Source organism: Chiloscyllium plagiosum, chromosome 5 (assembly GCF_004010195.1).
Source record: "Chiloscyllium plagiosum isolate BGI_BamShark_2017 chromosome 5, ASM401019v2, whole genome shotgun sequence".
In the NCBI taxonomy this organism is placed as follows: domain Eukaryota; kingdom Metazoa; phylum Chordata; class Chondrichthyes; order Orectolobiformes; family Hemiscylliidae; genus Chiloscyllium; species Chiloscyllium plagiosum.
The window spans coordinates 48,880,340-48,900,156 of NC_057714.1; the positions used below are offsets into that span (position 1 = coordinate 48,880,340).

At 41.1% G+C, this 19,817-nt stretch overlaps 1 protein-coding gene across 1 annotated transcript in view; it reads right to left on the reverse strand.

The window, feature by feature from the left end:
• The window catches only part of sec61b (SEC61 translocon subunit beta), a 29,880-nt gene extending 10,156 nt beyond the window's left edge, over positions 1-19,724 (reverse strand). Inside the window, exons 1-3 of the mRNA XM_043690047.1 lie at positions 19,594-19,724; positions 13,160-13,263; positions 2,193-2,294 (exon numbers count right to left, since the gene is read on the reverse strand). Of these exons, the coding sequence (XP_043545982.1) occupies positions 2,193-2,294; positions 13,160-13,263; positions 19,594-19,596 (209 nt within the window). The 5' untranslated portion in view covers positions 19,597-19,724. The remainder of the gene's footprint in view (positions 1-2,192; positions 2,295-13,159; positions 13,264-19,593) is intronic.
• Positions 19,725-19,817: the final 93 nt, after the last annotated feature.

The following is a 19,817-nucleotide window of genomic DNA, read 5'->3' on the forward strand; positions in this document are numbered from 1 at the left end:
ATACTTTTCCAAATAGTCAAAAATCCTATCCCTCAGAATTCTTTCCAAAACCTTGCTGACCACAGATGTAAGACTGATTGGTCTGTAATTGCCAAGGATTTCCCTATTCCCCTTCTTGAAAAGGGGAACAACATTCGCCTCCCTCCAATCGTCCGGTACAACTCCTGTGGAGCCTTTCTCGTGCCCCCTTCTGGATCTCTTCAGTCCATTTCTGAGCTCCTTTCTAGTAAGCCTGTAATCCTCTAAAGCTGTGCTAGATACTTGCTTCCTCCACCTTACGTAAGCTGCCTTTTTCCTTTTGACGAGAAGCTCTGTTCTCGTCATCCAAGGCTCCTTAATCTTACCCCTTCTTGCTTGTCTTAGAAGAACAAGTTTATGCATCACTTGCAACAACTTTCCTTAAACAGTCTCCACTTGTCTGTTGTGCCCTTTCTGTGGAAAAATTGCTCCGAATAGATACTTCCCAACTGCTGTCTGACAGAGTCATAATTCCCTTTTTCCTTATTAAATATCTTCCCTTGGTAAGTGCTCCTTTCCCTCTCCATGGCTATGATAAATGTGAGGCAGTTGTGGTCACTGTCACCAAAGTGTTCTCCCACCACATGATCTGACACCTGTCCTGGCTCATTGCCGAGCACCAAATCCAAAATGGCCTCTCCCCTCGTTGGCCTGCCTACATACTGAGTAAGGAAACCCTCCTGAACACTTGAGAAAAATGGCTCCATCCAAACCACCTGCACTAAAGAGGTTCCAGTCAATACTGGGAAAGTTGAAATCACCCATAACAACAACCCTGCTACATCTGCACTTTTCCAAAGTCTGCCAACATTTAACACAAATATAGATCTTGCTTGGATGTGACCTTTTCTGCATTTTAATTGTCATTTTTGCTTTGCAGAGTCCTTTTGGGCCTTGGAGCTGTTTATTGTCAATCCTTTCATAACCATAAAGACCATTTTACATTGTCAACACATCCAAGAGGACATTAAAAAAAATTAACTCCTTCCTGTCAGCCCAAAGGTACAGTGGTTCAAGAAGGTGGCTCATCACCTTCTCAACGGCTATGACAGGTGGCAACAAATGCTGGCTTGGCCAATGACACCCACATACCATGATGAAAAAAAACCAAGGGGCAAATCTCCCTCGTTAGAAATGGTCACCAAGGCCACACAAATGACAGTGTAACTTGCTACTTACTAGTTCAAACCTGAAGTTGCCTAGGTTTTGCTGCAAATGGACATAGGAAATATTTGTACAGCCACCTCACTGGGTTAGTAGCTTAACTGGCAACTACATCACACCTGGAATTGGCAGGATTGTAGAGATTACATCTGATTTGTTGGTCATGATATTGCTCAACTCTGTCTTTCACATGCTACTTATGCTGTCTGACATGCAAGTAATCACGCTGATGCCTCTTTTTTAGATATGCCTTGACTCGTCCACTTCAAGGAACCAGGATTGATCCCTTGGCTTGATAGCAGTGGTAGAGTGGAGCTACAAGCTTACAGATTGCGATTAAATACAATTCTACTCTTCTGAAAGTCCAAAGGTCCTCATGGTATACCCAGTTGTGAATTGCCAGACTAATTCAAAGTCTATCCCATTTAGCATGATGGTAGCACCACACAAGATGGAGGATATCCTCAATATGAAGACAGAACTTTGTCTCCACAAAAGCTGTGCTGTAGCCACTTCAGCCAATACGGTCATAGACAGATGTGATTATGAGAGATAGGATTAGGGAGGACAAGGTCAAGGAAGCTTTGCCCTCTTGCTAGCTCCTTCACCTACCACAGATCTATTCTAGTACCTTTAGGTCTCAATCAGCTCAGTCTGGTTGTCACCCTCAGTACAACAGAAGACATAAAATTGAAACATTATGTAAACTGCATTATTAACATAAAACAACAATATGATTGATGTGAAGAGATTCACTCATTATCCTGGATACCTTTAGTATCAAAATGCATCAGTACAACTCCATCAGACAGGTTCAAAACTATTCCTAGGTAGTTTGCACAATAATGTCATCAGCAAATTACCATTTAATAAATAAACAAAACTAAATGAATACTAAAACATAAAGAGGATGTTACAAACATTAAGACATGAATAACACACAAGCTGATTGTACAGCTACTCAACTGCAGCTAAAAGATTGCAACACAGTTTCCACAGAAAATACTTACACTTTAAGCCCAGGAGAATCCTCTGTGTAGAACCGCCACATACCCCCAGTGCCTGTTGAGGTGGTTCGACCAGCACGGCTCACTGCACTACTGGTAGCTTTTCTGAAATAGAAGAGTAAAGATGAATAAATATTAATATTAAAGGACTGCAACTTGGAACAGCATGCTATTAGCAGGAATCTACTTAACCCAAGATTAATTTTGGTTCAATTAAAACCATGTCAGACACAAAACAATGGATTTCTTGACTGGGTTTTCAGAATTCTCATCCTCACAATTCTTTTTTGTTTGCTTTTCTCCCTAACTGACAAGGTGTAGAAGAAAATATTAGATATTGTGAACAGCACTTCACTAAAACATACCTCTTCATTCTAGATTTTTAAAAAGCTGCATGAGAAATAATATTTTAACCAAGTGATTTGGTAGCAAAGTTCAAACCACTTAATTGAAAGTTAAGAATGTGTAAGGAGAAAAACAGATGGCAGCAGTATTCTCACATTCAATGTGTGGGAAGGAAAGAAGTAACAGATCGGGGTAGCTTTCACCCCCTTCTGTCATATAGGGGACAAGAGGAGAAGTGTAGCTCTATCAGGTCACCACTTAACTGGCTATTTGGTGATGTTAGTCAAAATCGGGAATTAAATTATAGCAGAGGACTGTGTGCAATGTTATCAAATTCTGTTTTAATGAGGATAATTGATGTTAAAAGATATCAAATGCCTGACTATATTTAAGTTCGCCATTTTACCTATTTAAACAACATGAAAACGTTACAGACATTTCTTGAAATCTTTAGATAATATGAGGTATTATATCAAAATATTAATTAGTTTAAGACCTAGGAAAGAGATTATTGAATACTGAATGCAAATATAATATATTAACTACTGCTATTACAGTGGTTAGTAACATTAATTTTAATGCAGATTAGTGTTGAAAACATTTCCAAGTTGTCTTTTTTAAAAATTAATTTCTATATGTAAGAGAATCCACACTTTGACTTCCTTTTTGTTTTAAATTTGAATTTTGTTTTAAATTTGAATTGTCCAACAGATAGATACACAAATTTTTATACATTTTGATTGTATGAAGCTTGCAGAAAGATCACATTTATAGATTTAGTTTCTGGAACTGGCTATTGTAGAAGTAATGTAAATCACAGGCAGCCAGTTTTGGCCAGCTTCCACACGTTAATTCAAGGTGTGGATGGATCATAAGGGTAGGAAAGAAGAAACGGTCATTCAGCTAATGGAGTCTGTTCTGTTATTCGAGGAGATCAGGCTGATCTGATAAACGTCAACTCTACTTTCCTGCCTTTCTCCCCTTAACCCACCACTACTTTTCTGTATCTTTCTCAAAATCTGTATGTTGGTCTTGAAAATTCTGAACAATCCAATCTCTGTGCAGAATAAATTTCTTCTTAGCTCGAACTTAAAATGAAAAACGCCTTATTCTGAAGTTATGCCCTCTGGTCCAAGACTCTCCAGAAAAGGAAACAAGCTTCCTCCATTGACCCTGTCATGCCCCCAAAGATATTACACATTTCAATAACGTCACCGCTCATTCTTCTAAGCTCTTAATGAGTACAAGCCGAACCTTCTCAATTTCTCATCATAAAGAAATCCTACCATGGTCGGGATCAATCTGCTGAATTTTCTCTGGACTGTCTTCACTGTCAGTATATTTTCCTTGGATAAAGGGACCAAAATTGTTCACAGTATTCTAAGTATGGTCTGACTGGTGCTTTATATAGTTTTAGGAAGACTTCCCTATTTTTATATTTTCTTTTCTTTTAAATAACAGCCAGTATCCCATTTGCCTTCCCGATTACCTGAACTTGCATTCAAGCTTTTTGTGATTCATGCAAGAGGACCTCCAAAGCCCCATACTGGAGCCTTCTCTATTTAAACAATTCAGTTCCTATTTTCTTCCTGTCAAAGTGAAAAGCCTCAATTTCCCCACATTACATTCCATTCTGTCAAGTTTTTGCTCACTCACCTATCCTGACGTTACTCCTCTGTAGATTCTTTTTGTCACCCTCACCCTCCCACTAAATTTGGTAGCCATTCTAGCTGTAATTATTCCTTTGATATGGGGAAAGCTCAAATCTAAGTAACTGTGGCCTTGACCCTAGCCATCAAGTAAAGCGTAGGATTGGGAAAGTAATCCCTATAAACTACATTAGACAGGATACCACTCATGTTAAACCAAAATAAAATGGATCACCAGATTATGCAAGTTTTCTAGGGAGAGCTATACTTTTCTTTCTACTATCCAGATGACCAAGACCAGCTTTCCCAGTATGGACAATATCACTAATGACAAATGAAGGGGCATCTCTCGAACTCTAATTCTTTTTTCTAACAGTCATCCTCCTGGGACACATCGTCCATTCTCCTAACAGTCACTTCAATCAGGATTTGTTCCTGTTCAGTAATTTACACCAGAAACAACTGGAAGTGCACTGACTTAAAAATAAATAGAATACAACATACTTGAATTCTGTCTAATGCACCATGCATTTGTCCAGCATATCAAATTTATATAAATAGCACGCCAAAGTAGTCCTGCATCAGTTGTTGTGGCCGCTTGTGTTTTAGCCAATAATGGAGGAAACAGTGCAACAAAGAACTCAACAGATACAATGCAACATTCCCTGTAACATGACAGACATTACAAGAGCCCTGTGTATTTAAACTATTCTGATAGCAATTTACTTCACGTTATCCTGTGGGGTTGCATGATGTAATTCTTGATCAAGATTTACTGACATTACAGAATTCATGCTCTCAGCTGGACTGCATTATTGTTATCTAGAAATTGCACTTGTTTAATTCTCCATCATAAAAGGTTTAGATCTACAAGTAATAAAAGACGAAGCACAAACTATGACCAATTTTCAACAATACTCTATGTAGGTAGAAGGTACAACTTTATCATGAACAATAATTATACTGAAGACAGTGACAGTAGCTCAATTTGGGGTGGTATTGGGCAGAAAGAGAAAAATAATCAAAAAAGGAAACTAGGAAACCAGGTCATTGTCAAGCTACTCAAACACCTCCTAGTGGTTAGGATTGGCATCGATGGTGGTTGTACTGCAATGTCAAGGGCAAATCACTTAGAATCTCACTCAGCAGTCAAAGCCAACTGTGTCAAAGGAGACTGTGGAGGAGGGGGTAAGACAAAATAAGGTTTCAGACTAAGTTCCCAAGAGGGACTTATTCACCTTGGGGAGAGAGAGAGAGAGAGAGAGAGCAAAAAAAAAGGAGCGAGCACTATACTGCCCAGGTTTAGTATAAATTGCAGCCCAAATATCACATTCACCAAAATGCAGAATAGATACACTGAAATTAAGGATTTCAATAGCACTTTCCATAAGATTATAACAAATACATGAGAAAATTACTCCACTCCTCAAGCCTGCATTGCCATTCAAAAATATCAGGTGATCTGACTGTAGCCTCTATATCACTTTCCTGCCTATTCCCCATAATCCTCAACTTCCTTGTTGATCAAATCAAACTCAGTTTTCAATAAATTCAATAACCAAACCTCAACTGCTCCCAGTGGACAAGATTTGCTCAGAAACACTAACAAGCAGATCAGCCATGATCTTACTGAATGGCGGAGTAGACTCAAGGGCTGAATGGCTGAATCCTGTTTCCATTTCGTATGTGCACAACCTATCATGAGAAGAAATTCCTCTTCACCTTCATACCAAATGGTAGAACCCTTATTTTAAACTGTGTCCCCTAGTACTAGGTTCCACTCCCCACCACCCAAGATGAAATAGCATCAAATCATCCACTTTGTCAAGCTTCTCAAAATCTTATCTTCCAATAAAATCACCTCTCACTTTTCTAAACTCCTACTTCCCAGGAATCAGTCTGGGGAAGCTTCTCTAGACAGCTTTTATAAAATTATGTACCTCCTTAACAATGTGACAAAACGTTTATAGAGTACTCCAGTATTTACATCATCCTCCGTCATTTCTGCCACCTACAAATGGACCCCACCACCAGAGATATATTTCCTTCCCCACTCCAATCTGTAAAGACCATTCCCTTCGCGACTCCCTTATCAGGTCCACGCCACCCCCACCCCAACCAACCCACCCTCCCCTCCCCTCCCTGCCCAGCACCTTGCCCTGCCACTGCAGGAATTGCAAAACCTGTTCCCATACCTTACCCCTTCACCTCCATCTAAGGCCCCAAAGGAGCTTTCCACATCCATCGGAGTTTTACCTGCACTTCCGCACATCATTTACTGCATCCGTGGCTCCCAATGTGGTCACCTCTACATTGGGGAGACTGGACGTCTACTCTCAGAGCGCTTTAGAGAACATCTCCAGGACACCTGCACCAACAACCCCACCGCCACGTGGCCGAACACTTCAACTCCCCCTTCCACTCCGCCAAGGATTTGCAGGTCCTGGGTCTCTTCTATCACCACTCCCTAACCACCTGATGTCTGGAGGAAGAATGCCTCATCTTCTGCCTCAGAACCCTCCAACCCCACGGCATCAATGTGGATTTCACCCCTCCCCCCACCTTATCCCAGATTCAACCGTCCAACTCAGCACCACCTTCATGACCTGTTCTACCTGTACCGCTTCCTTCCTACCTATCCACTCCACTCCACCCTCCTCTTTGACCTATCACCATTACCCCTATCTCCATCTACCTATCGCATTCTCAGCTACTTTCCCCCAGCCCCACCCGCCTCCCATTTATCTCACCACCCCCTTGGCTCACAGCCTCATTCCTGATGAATGGGCTTTTGCCCAAAATGTCGATTCTCCTGGTCCTCGGATGCTGCCTGACCTTTTGCAGCACCACACTCTCGACTGTAGTCTCCAGCATCTCCAGTCCTCATTTTCTCCTAAAGTACTTTAGGTGTTGTATCATCAATGCCCAATATAGTTGCAACAAGACTTTTCTACTTCCAGCCCCCTTGCAATAATGACTTTCATTCTATTTGCCTTGAAACAACAACCAAAGCTGGTGAAACTCAGCAGGTCTGGCAGCATCTGTAAAGAAGTAGTGGAATTAGTGTCTCGAGTCCTGTATATATGCCAACTCAACCTAAGACCCTTTGCAGACTCTTTGTACCCCTGTAATGACTTGCTTTCCTACCTATCTTTGCATTGTCAGCAAATTTGGCAGCAGTCTGTCTCTTCATCTACGTTAATATAAATGGTCAGTATTTGAAACCCCAGCACTAATCCCCTGTAATATTCCACTAGGTAGTTTTCAAACCTGAATTTGACCCATTTATCCCAACTGCCTGTTTCCTGCTAGTTAGTCAATCTATGCTAATATATCACCACCATCATGAGCTCTTATTGTGTGTAATAACTTTTTATGTGGCACCTTATTGAATACCTTTTTGAAATCCAAAACATATTTACAGATCTCCCTTTACTCACTTCTCTTATTGCAATCTCAAAAGAACTCCAATAGATTTGACATGCCCAATACCTTTATCAGAAAACCATTTTGAATTTGCCTGATTTATAAAATCTTAATACAAAATCTTATTACGACCATGTTAGCCATGGACTGAGACATTTTCCTATGGTAGATGTCAGAAAAACTGACTTTTACTTTCTCATTCACTGTCTCCGTCAATTCTTGAATAATGATGCTAAATTGGTATTATCCCAATCTGCTGGGAACTTACTAAAATCTAGGGAATTTTGAAAGGTTACAACAAGTGTATTCACTATTTTTGCAGCCATTGTTTTTAGATATCTAGGACATCTGGTCAGGAAACCTCAAACAGGTGTAGAAATTCTCTCCATACACAAATTGAAACTGGGATTTTTTCTTTCCCATTACCAGACATGCTAATTGAATTTACACTGATAGTTCTATACAATCACAAAAATGAACTGTGCCAGAAATGGCCTTTTATTACATACCATTGGCCATTTATGCAAGTCAACCCCAGTAATACTGAAAATCAGTATTTGTTTCATTCAATCTTTGAACAACCATTTTGTTGAAATGAGTGAAATGTGGACTGACCAGATAATTTTTAAAAAATTCTAATTACCTTATTTTGACACTGAAGCATCTACAAGCCATGTTCAACATTCTTTACAGAAAAGTCTGTTTTGCTTCTAAAGTTAATAACAGCTGCCTTGAAATGCACAACTTCTGACAATGCAATGTTAACAGCAATGAAAAAAGTAACAGCTAATCACATGGTGCAGTATTAATTATCCTTTAACACTTTATAAGCAGCTAACGAGTCAATTAACCAATGTCAAATGTTGAAACTTGTTAATCCAGTCATAGCTAAAATGGCTAAATGTCAACACAGCAAAGCATGACTCAATAAGAGTCTGTGATCAATGGAAACTTTCATACACTTAACTGATAACATTCTCTTTAGTCATGGACAGCCTTTAAAAATGTAAAGACAACTCCAAAGTATGGCAATACAGAAAGAAAGATATAAATGCTGTAAAAATTTATTTAACTTAAAGGAATGGGAAATCAGCTGTGAAACATCTATGTGTCATGAAATACTGATAAAATTATACCATGAAATATTTTAAATTAAAAACTACAAAAGCAATGCATGTTCTATTATCGATGGGATAGAAAAAATGTAATGCAGGAAGGAAAGTGTCTGGGAAAATCACTGTTGCCCTCTCTCAGTCCTACTGATCAAATGTGTGCTACTGGAAAAGCACAGCAGGTCAGGCAGTATCCGAGGGGCAGGAGAGTTGATGTTTCGGGCAAAAGCCCTTCATCAGCAATGAGGCTGTGCGCCAAGGGGATGGTGAGACAAATGGGAGGGAGTTGGGGCTGGGGGGGGGTGAAGGTAGCTGAGCGTGCAATGGGCGGATGGAAGTGGGGGCAAAGTGATAGGTCGGAGGGGAGGGTTGAGCAGATAGGTGGGAAGGAAGATGGACAGGTAGGACAGGTCATGAGGGTGGTGCCGAGTTGGAAGGTTGGAGGCAGCACGATGGCTCAGTGGTTAGTATTGCTGCCTCACAGCGCCAGGTACTCAGGTTCGATTCCAGCCTCGAGCGACTGTCTGTGTGGAGTTTGCACATTCTCCATGGGTTTCCTCCGGATGTTCCGGTTTCCTCCCAAAGTCCAAAGATGTGCAGGTCAGGTGATCTGATCATGTTAAATTGCCCAGTGTTAGGTGCATTACTCAGGGGTAAATATAGGGTAGGGGAATGGGTCTGTTTGGGTTACTCTTCGAAGGGTCGGTGTGGACTTGTTGGGCCAAAATAGCCTGTTTCCATACTGTAGGGAATCTAATCTAATCTGGGATAAGGTGAGAGGAGGGGAAATGAGGAAACTGGTAAAATCCACATTAATGCCATGGGGTTTGAGGGTCCTGACGCAGAAGGTGAAGCGTTTTTCCTCCAGGAGTTGGGTGGTAAGGGTTTGGCGATTAGGGAGGCCCAGGACCTGCATGCCCATTGCAGAGTGGGAGGGGGAGATGAAGTGTTCAGCCACGGGGCAGTGGGGTTGGTTGGTGCGGGTGTACCGGAGATGTTCTCTGAAGCTCTCTGCGAATAGGCGTCCTGTCTCCCCAGTGTATCGGATGCCTACTCTACGTTGGGGGACACAGGACGCCTCCTCGCAGAGCGCTTCAGAGAATATCTCCGGGACATCCACACCAACCAATCCCATCACCCTGTGGCCGAACAGTTCAACTCCCCCAACTTGGCCAAGGGCACGCAGGTCCTGGGCCTCCTCCATCGCCACTCCCTAACCACCCAACGGTGGAGGAAGAACGCCTCATCTTCCTGCCAGGGACCATCCAACTCCATGGCATCAATGTGGATTTCACCAGTTTCCTCATTTCCTTCCCCCCACTTTATCCCAGATCCAACCTTCCAACTTGGGACCGGCCTCATGACCTGTCCCACCTGTACCTTTTCCTTCCCACCTATCCGCTCCACCTTCCTCTGTGACCTATCACCATTACCCCCATCTCCACCTACCTAACGCACTCTCAGCTACCTGCCCCCCAGCTCCACCTCCCTCCCATTTATCTCACCAACACCTCGACTCACTGCCTCATTTCTGATTATGGGCTTTTGCCCGAAACGTCGACTCTCCTGCTCCTCGGATGCTGCCTGACCTGCTGTGCTTTTCCAGCACCACACTATCGAATCTAATCTCCAGCATCTGCAGTCCTCACTTTTGCCTACTGATCAAATACCATTGGTGGACCCAATGACCTTAACTCAACTCATTCCATGAGGAAGTCATCATGGGATTTGTTGGGGAAGGTTATGTTTGAGACATTTGATATGTGGAGAACTGAGGGGAATGCAGAACTGATGGAGGTGGTGGAAGTGGATCAGTGGGGTGGGAAATGATTGAGCAAATTCAAGAGCTTTCGGGGAAGAATTCTGAATTGTATGGTAATGATGGTTGAAGACACCAAGGGCAGAAACAATAGGATTCGAGTAGGGGTATAGGTTGAAAATTAGATGCGAGCTGAAACAATGTCAAAAGAGGACTGAAAATATTGATGAAAACTTTTGAGAATTAACATGTTCAATGGGGCACAAGGAACATTGAGCAAGAAAGCACTGTTAAGTACAGCAGATCAGAATGCTATATAAATTCAATAATAATTGTTCTTTTCTCATAAAAGATGTGATCTTTTCTCACTATTCTCTTTAGCTCCTACCAGTACTGAGAGACATGAATCACTACATTAGCATTTTTCACTTCCCACACACTACATGACTTTTCACAGAACAGTTTCAGCAAAATGAACAGAGGAAGGAAAGGAAAGTAATTGATTTTCTCTTATTTTTACACGGAATAGGAAACACAACAGATTTTTATGAATACTTAATAGTTCTAAAATGTGATTTTCAAATTTGTATTTCATATAACTAATTACTAAACATCACAACTTAGACAATTTCAGACATAACTGTTCAAATAAACTGCACTCTTCTTCATTAAAACAAGCAGTATTTGTTGATATGCCAACATTTTGCCATTTCACAATGCCATCCTCTACAAGTCAATAGCTTATTGAGGCTGATTTTCCTCAAAGCCAAATATTTTAACATAACGTATTAAACGTTCTCACTCATCTAATAAAGAACTGAGTTAGCACTTTAGAACACTAGTTATCAAATAGTAGAGAGGTTCCATAGTGGCAATGTTACTAGACTAGTAATTCGCAGGCTCAGACGAACGCACTGGGGACATGGATTCAAATCCTACCATCACAGCAACTGGAGTTTGAATTTGATTAATTAAATCTGGGAATATAAAGCTTGTCTTAGTAATGGTGTTTATGAAATTATCATTGACTTTTATAAAAAATGATTGTCCTTTAGGGAAGTGAATCTGCCATTGTAACTGGTCTGGTCTACATCTGACAGAATCATAGTAATGTGGTTGTTTTAAAGAGTCCTCTGAAAGGACCCAAAAGTAAATCAGTTCAAGGGCAGTTAGGTTAGGGTTACAAATATTAGCCTTGCTAGTGATACCCACACTCAAAAGGATAAAAAATAAAGCGACTGAATTACAACTTCAGTCAATAAAGCTCTTCATATTTTTCATAATTTACCATCTCTTCTATAATATGGAAACTAGTCTTCTGAACAATCCACCTTACATAATTGTAATATGATCAGTACATATTGCTGCATCCAATAGGTCTCCCTAAAGATGTTAAAACATTACGCAAATTAACTATCTCTATGAAGCAATCATTTTCTAAGAATGCGAAAATCTAACTTTTTTTGTTTCTCCTAAAGGTAATGATTCTCTATGCGGTATTGTTCCTATCTACCCAGAAACCTTAATTGCTTACCACAAATATACATCACCCATGAATGACAAGATAATTATGTGTTAGATTGTGGAAGTATCAAAATCAATAGAAATCTTTTCCTCATTATGATTTGGAGGTGCTGCTGTTTACCTCAATACCATCTTATAGTCTAACAGGTTTATTTGGAAACACTAGCTTTCGGAGTGCTGCTGCTTCATCAGGTGGTTGAAGGAGCAGCGTCCCGAAAGCTAATGCTTCCTAATAAACCTGTGGGCTATAATCTGGTGTTGTGTGATTTTTAACTTTTCCTCATCAGGCATCCAAATGCATGATCCCACTATAGTCTCATTTACAATTGTAAACAAAAGCCCTATTTCAACAATGTAACAAGCCATACAGAGTCAAAGGACATTGGTTTAAGTAATGGTTCTGTAGTTGGAACAGTACAGACCAAGACTCAATTAATGACTTTCTGTTTGGAATGGCTTGTTTCTGTGTCAAGCAATGTGTTTATTCCTTATGCAATCAAAGAACTCAATGCTTTTACATATAAAAGCATTTGGCCTGAACAGTTCCCTCATAACATACAACATATTGCTCACTGCCATTAAATATATTTTTAATATTAGTATCATATACATTTCACTGCCATAAAAGGAAATGACAAATGCTCATTAGAATAACTACATTTATTTAAAATAAACACAAACTGATGCAGTTATATTCAAACTTAATATTTTGTCATTAATTGTGTCTTGCAAAAGCTCAATTTGATTTTTAATTTTATTTCTAAATTGGAAACAGTTATAGTATAGATGACTGAAATTAAATCCCTTTATAATACTCACCTTACAAATTCCTTAATGTTCACACACGCCTTAAAATTAATCAGCAAAATAAGTTCAATTCACCTCAAGTGCAAACGTTTGGGATTATTTATGTATATGTATCTCAAGTATAAATCTTAAAAGATCAAAGTGTTTTTAAGGGGATCTTTTAATAGACATTGGTAGCCTTAGTACCTAAAAATGCTGACTTTTCCAAGAACATTTTAAATAACACTACCAACAATCAAATCAAGATAAAAAGATTAACCACAGCCAATTTCCAATCCATTGCCAAGTTGCATATTATTGAAAACAAATGCTAGCTCGCATGTAGTACATCATTTTTATGTTACTTACCTCTGCCTCACTGTGGAACCACCACCAGCATTCCGAGGTGTGACAGCTTTGCTGGGTGATCGGCTAGAGGCACCGACATTTGTTGCACTTGCAGCAGGTCCAGGCTAAAAGATGCAAAACAAAATGTTAGCATCAAGAGAATAAAATACTCTTATTATACAATATGTACTGTGATTCAACCTATCAAAACAATTGGCACTGATCATTTTGACTCAAACAGTTTTTTTAGATTAGATTAGATTACAGTGTGGAAACAGGGCCTTCGGCCCAACAAGTCCACACTGACCCGCTGAAGCGCAACCCACCCATACCCCTACATTTAACCCCTTACCTAACACTACGGGCAATTTAGCATGGCCAATTCACCTGACCTGCACATCTTTGGGCTGTGGGAGGAAACCGGAGCACCCGGAGGAAACCCACGCAGACACGGGGAAGATGTGCAAACTCCACATAGTCAGTCGCCTGAGGCGGGAATTGAACCCGGGTCTCAGGCGCTGGGAGGTAGCAGTGCTAACCACTGTGCCACCGTGCCGCCCAGATCTTTTGATCTTATGTTTTAAGGCTTAAAAAGTGAAGTAAAATGTAGTAGCACCATATAGTATATTGATTTATACTTTAATGTCACCCTGAACCTAAATGGTTTCGACGGTCAAGTTTCTCAACACACTGAATTTGTTTTAAGGGATTAATGTGGAGTTTGTGCCATATCTGTAATGTAATCTTAGTTAGTGTCAAGATAAATGCATAGAAATAGACCCTAATAATAGAAATAGCTGGAAAGATTTCCAAGGACAGAAAAAGGATTAATGTTTGAGATTGATGACCTATTAGCAGAACCACCATTATTCATTTTCACAGACAAATGAATATACAGGTTTCACTTCCAGAAAATTAAATGAAAAGCACACTATGTGTCAATTTAACATTAGACATCAGAGAGTATGCCCAATATATAACATACTGCATTGAAGTGTTAACCTAAATTTAGTGACAAGAGTGGTTTTGGAATCCTCACTGTTAGGGAAAAAATAAAAGTCAATATGACAATGTTCTTACATACTCTCATGAAATCTTCTAAAGCATTAAGAAACTGGGATAGCTATTTGCGATTTTGGAGATGATGTTTAGCTCAGATTGTGGATCAGATTGTACGATTGCTCACTGTGCTGATATATTTGTTCTCAGACATTTTATCACCATGCTCGGTAACATCATGAGTGAGCCTCCGATGAAGCGCTGGTGTTTTGTCCCACTTGCTATGTGTGTGTCTTAGTCTGTTATGGTGGGTGATATCACTTCTGGTTCTTTTTCGGAGAGATTGGTAAATAGGGTCCAAATCAATATGTTTATTAATGAAGTTCTGGTTTAAATGCCAGGCCTCTAGGAATTCCCATGCATGGCTTTGTTTAGCCTGTCGCAAGATGGATGTATTGTCCCAGTTGAACTGATTTCCCTCTTCGTCTGTGTGTATGGATACTAGTGATAGTTGATCATGTCTTTGGGTGGCATGTATTCTGGTAGCTATTTTCATGCCTGTTTGTCCAATGCAATGTTTGTTGCAGTCCTTGTAGGGTATTTTGTATATGACATTCGTTCTGCTGATTGTTGGTATGGGGTCCTTTAAATTCATCAGGAGCTGTTTCAGCGTGGTGGTAGGTTTGTGGACTACCATGATGCCTAGGGACCAGAGTAATCTGGTCGTCATCTCAGAGATATCTTTATGTATGGCTGAGTGGCTACAATTTCTGGGCATGCTGTGTCTTCTTGTTTAGGTTTGTTTTGTAGGAATCGGTGGACTGCGCTTATCGGGTAGCCGTTGCTCCTGAAAACATTGTACAGGCATTTTTCTTCGGCTTCTCTTAGTTCCGGCAATGTGTTGGGGCTCGTTTAAATAATGTTTTGATGCAGCTCCATTTGTGGGTGTTGGGATGATTGCTCCTGTAGTTGAGTATCTAGTCAGCGTGTATGACTTTCCTGTAGATGCTATATAGCTCTCCATTGGCTTTGGGTTCTACCATGATGTCTAGAAAGGGGAGTCTGTTGTTGTTCTCTTCCTCTTTGGTGAACTTTATACTGGTAAGGATGTTGTTTAAGAGTTTGTGAGTTTCTTCTAATTTGTTGCATTTCATGATGACTAAGTGTCATCCACATAGTGGACCCAAAGCTGGATCGTGGGAAGGTCTGTCCGTTCTAACCTCTGCTAAGAGTCCTGGTATTGGTGATCCTATAGGCATCCCATTGATTTGCGTGTAGGCCTTGTCGCTGAAGGTGAAGTGCGTTGTGGGCTGTCACATGGAAGGAAACCATGACCTCGTCGTCCTCTACCTTGGTTCTTTGATGATTCTAAGGAATTCCTGGGTGGAGTGGCTTGAATCTTCTACTAGTTCCTTTGCTAGTCTGTATGTTGGTGTACCGGGAAGTGAGACTATGGGTCTGAGAGGGGTACCTTGTTTACGTACCTTTGGTAATCCATCGAAACGGGGTGATTTGGATCCTTCAGGTTTAATTGTTTGGAGGTCTGTCTTGTTAATTTAACTTATCTTGTGAAGTTTCCTCAAGGATGCTGTAATACAGTTTTCTAGCTGTGGAGTCAGGTCCATCATCACCTGGTGGTCAATATTGGTATCTGCGAGTATTGTGTTTGCTTTTTCAATATACCGAGGAACCTTGATTATCCAAAGGACACAGGTGGAGAGTATTTCATTCGGTTAATTGAATTCCGGATAATCAGATGCCGGACAACATTGTTGAGCCAAGCACTGGCACCTTGCGATCTTGCTGGATAATCTGATGTTCAGATAATCAAATGCCAGATAATTGAGGTTCCTCTATATTGTGTTCTATTCAGAATGACGGCCATGTGCTCTTTGTCTGCCGGTAGGATTATGATATTTCGGTCTTTTCTGAGTCCTTCCAAGCCTTTTCCAGGGTAGCTAACCTTACCTAAGTTATGAAGTATAGAACAGGATTCAAACTTTCCTACCTCTCACCAATCTTTTTGCAATGAGTCATTTTATTTCCATAGTTCTAATGTGAAGATAATAAAAGCCATTGCAATAAACAAGTTAGCACAAAAAAAAATTGCATTGGGTGAAATCAAAATTCGGAAAATGAAAACTACCTAAACCAGTTCATATTTACACCAATCCACTAAGTTATAACAATTATGTTGTAAACCTGTTCCATTTTATTCAATTAAAAAACATTTCAGACGGTCAAAGATTTTACAGCACAGAAAAGGGCACTTCAGCCCAAAATCTTTTCCCTCACAGCTCTGTTTACCTCAAATCAGGTCCCCTGTCCAGTCTTCCCTGTTCCAAGGAAAGAAACGTCAGCATATCTAGTCTCTTTTTGTACCAGGATTGCTACAGCCCAGGCAATCTTCTGGTGAATCTTTTCAATACTCTCTCTAATCACATCCTTCCTATCATGTGACAATAACTGCACACAATAGAAGATATAAAATATAGGGAAATAGGTGGTGACATCTTGAAAAATGTCTATATTACAGAGGAGGAAGTGCTCGATGTCTTGAAACGCATAAAAGTAGATAAACTCCCAGGATCTGATCAAGTGTACCCTAGAACTCTGTGGGAAGCGAGGGAAGTGATTGCTGGGCCTCTTGCTGAGATAGTTGTATCATCGATAGTCACAGAAGACTGGAGGTTGGCGAACGTGGTGCCACTGTTTAAGAAGGGTGGTAAAGACAAGCCAGGGAACTATAGACCAATGAGCCTGACGTCAGTGGGGGGGCAAGTTGTTGGAGGGAATCCTGAGGGACAGGATGTACATGTATTTGGAAAGGCAAGGATTGATTAAGGATAGTCGACATGGCTTTGTGCATGGGAAATCATGTCTCACAAACATGATTGTGTTTTCTGAAGTAACAAAGAGGATTGATGAGGGCAGAGCAGTAGATGTGACCTCTATGGACTTCAGTAAGACGTTCGACAAGGTTCCCCTTGGGAGACTGGTTAGCAAGGTTAGATCTCATGGAATACAGGGAGAACTAGTCATTTGGATACAAGACCAGCTCAAAGGTGGAAGACAGAGGGTGGTAGTGGAGGGTTGTTTTTCAGACTGGAGACCTGTTACCAGTGGAGTGCCACAAGGATCGGTGCTGGTCCACTACTTTTCATCATTTATATAAACGATTTGGATGTGTGCATAAATTTGCAGATGACACCAAAATTGAACATGTAGTGGACAGTGAGAGCTACCTCGGATTACAATGGGATCCTGATCAGATGGGCCAATGGGTTGAGGAGTGGTGGATGGAGTTTAATTTAGATAAATGCGAGGTGTTGCATTTTGGGAAAGCATATCTTAGCAGGACTTATACACTTAATGGTAAAGTCTTAGGAAGTGTTGCTGAACAGAGAGACGTTGGAGTGCAGGTTTACAGTTTCTTGAAAGTAAAGTCGCAGTTAGGTAGGTTAGTGGAGAAGGCTTTTGGTATGCTTTCCTTTATTGATCAGAGTATTGAGTACAGGAGCTGGGAGTCATGTTGCAGCTGTACCAGACATTGGTTAGGCCACTTTTGGAATATTGCATGCAATTCGGTGGGGGAGTCCAGAACTAGAGGTTTAGGGTGAGAGGAGAAAGATCTAAAAGAGACCTAAGGGACAACTTTTTCACGCAGAGGGTGGTACATGAATGGAATGAGCTGCCAGAGGAAGTGGTGGAGACAAGTACAATTGCAACATTTAAAAGGCATCTGGATGGGTATATGAATAGAAAGGCTTTGGATTCGTACACCTCGTGTCTCTCACTGTGTCTCACACCTGCAGACACACAACATGGGTGCTGGGGAAAAAATAAGCACTACCGCAGTTAGGCAGTAGTGTGGGGTAGCAGTAAAAAAAAAGGAAAAAAAAGAAAATAAATAAATAATTAGGAGATTTTGGAAACAACAATTTAAAAAAGGCTTTGGAGGGATATGGGCCAGGTGCAGGCAGGCGGAACTAGATTGGGTTGGGATATTTTGTTGGACCAAAGGGTCTGTTTCCATGCTGTACATCTCTCTATGTGGCCCAACTAAAATTACATATACCTCCTTACATTTGTGTTCAACCTCTTGAAAAATAAACTCAAGTATCCGAAATGCCCTTTTATCCATCTATATAATGTGCTGTCTTCCAGGATCTACAGATACACACATTAAGGTCCCTTTAATTCCCTGTACTTTGAGCTTCCTACCATTCAACATGTACTCCCTTGCTTTGTTAGTCCTCCCAAAATGCATCACTCCACACATTTCAGGATTACATTTCATTTTTCACTCTCCAGTCCATCGATATTGCAGTCTAAGGCCTTTCTCACTATTTAACATACCACTATTCTTCATGGCATGTGAACATACTGATTATTTGTCCTACAGTCATGTCTATATCATTAATGTACACCACAAACCCTATGGTACAACATTGGACATGGTTCCAGTCACAAAAACACTCTTCAACCACACTCTACTTTCTGCCACTAATCCACTTTTGGATCCAATTTGCCAAATTGCCCTGGATTCCATGAGTTCTTAACTTCTTAACAAACCTATCATGGAAGACCTTGGGGCATCCAGACTACGCCAACTGCACTACCCTCACTCACACAGCCAGTCACCGCCTCGAAAAATAGAAATTTGTTAGATTTGATCCCTGCTGAAAATGTGTTGCTGGAAAAGCGCAGCAGGTCTGGCAGCATCCAAGGAGCAGGAGAATCGACGTTTCGGGCATGAGCCCTTCTTCAGGAAATGAAGATTTGATCCCTCCCAAACAAAACCATGCTGTCTAGCTTTGATTCATCCTTGTGGACGCTAGAAATCTGATACACGTACATAAAATGATAGAAAAACTCAGCAGGGCTGGCAGCATCTGTGGAGAAACAGAACTGACGTTGCAAGTCAGTACGACTCCAGAGCTGAGCAGACTCGAAGCTGAGTTCCTCCAGCGTTGATTAGCCCAAGTGGATATTAAATCCGCCCCAAAGAATATCTGTTCCAGTACTTTCCCGACCATGTTTGATTCACTGGTGTGTAATTTCATTACTGCAAACGCATTTAGCCTAGTTCGAGGCATCCGGGTTTTGAACACTGCTGACGTGGCGTTGTTGTCAGTCAGAAACCTTGCGACGAGTTCAAACAAACAAAACTCAAACGCTGGAACACGGACGTGTGTCATCCGCGAGAAAAGAGATCAGGGACAGGATGGATGTATTTTCTCCTGCTCTGGGACATTGCTGGTGAAATATTACAACGTGCGGCAGTCAGAGAAGTTGAAGGCCTTGGTGGGCCCTACCAACTCTCCGTTGCTTTGTAACCTTCTCTGAGCTGCCCGCTGCCGCACGCTCCCCGAGCACTGCCCTGCTCTGGAACTCTAGCCGGGCGGCATGACACCTGCCGGGAGACGCTCGCGCTGCGGACAATGGGTTATTACCATATTGTTCTGCGACACCGGCCCCTCTGTTTCACTTCACTCCGCTCGAGCCGTCGCGCTCTCCTAATGTGGCCACGACACTCAACTCAGGACCCCGCCCCCAACTGCTGTTTTGGTGTCCTTACACCGCCTGACAAAAGAAACACAGCGCAACGAAGGTAAAACACTTTTCGAAATTCTAAAGAAGAAGAAAAAAAAATAAACGAAAACCCCGCAGTGATTAC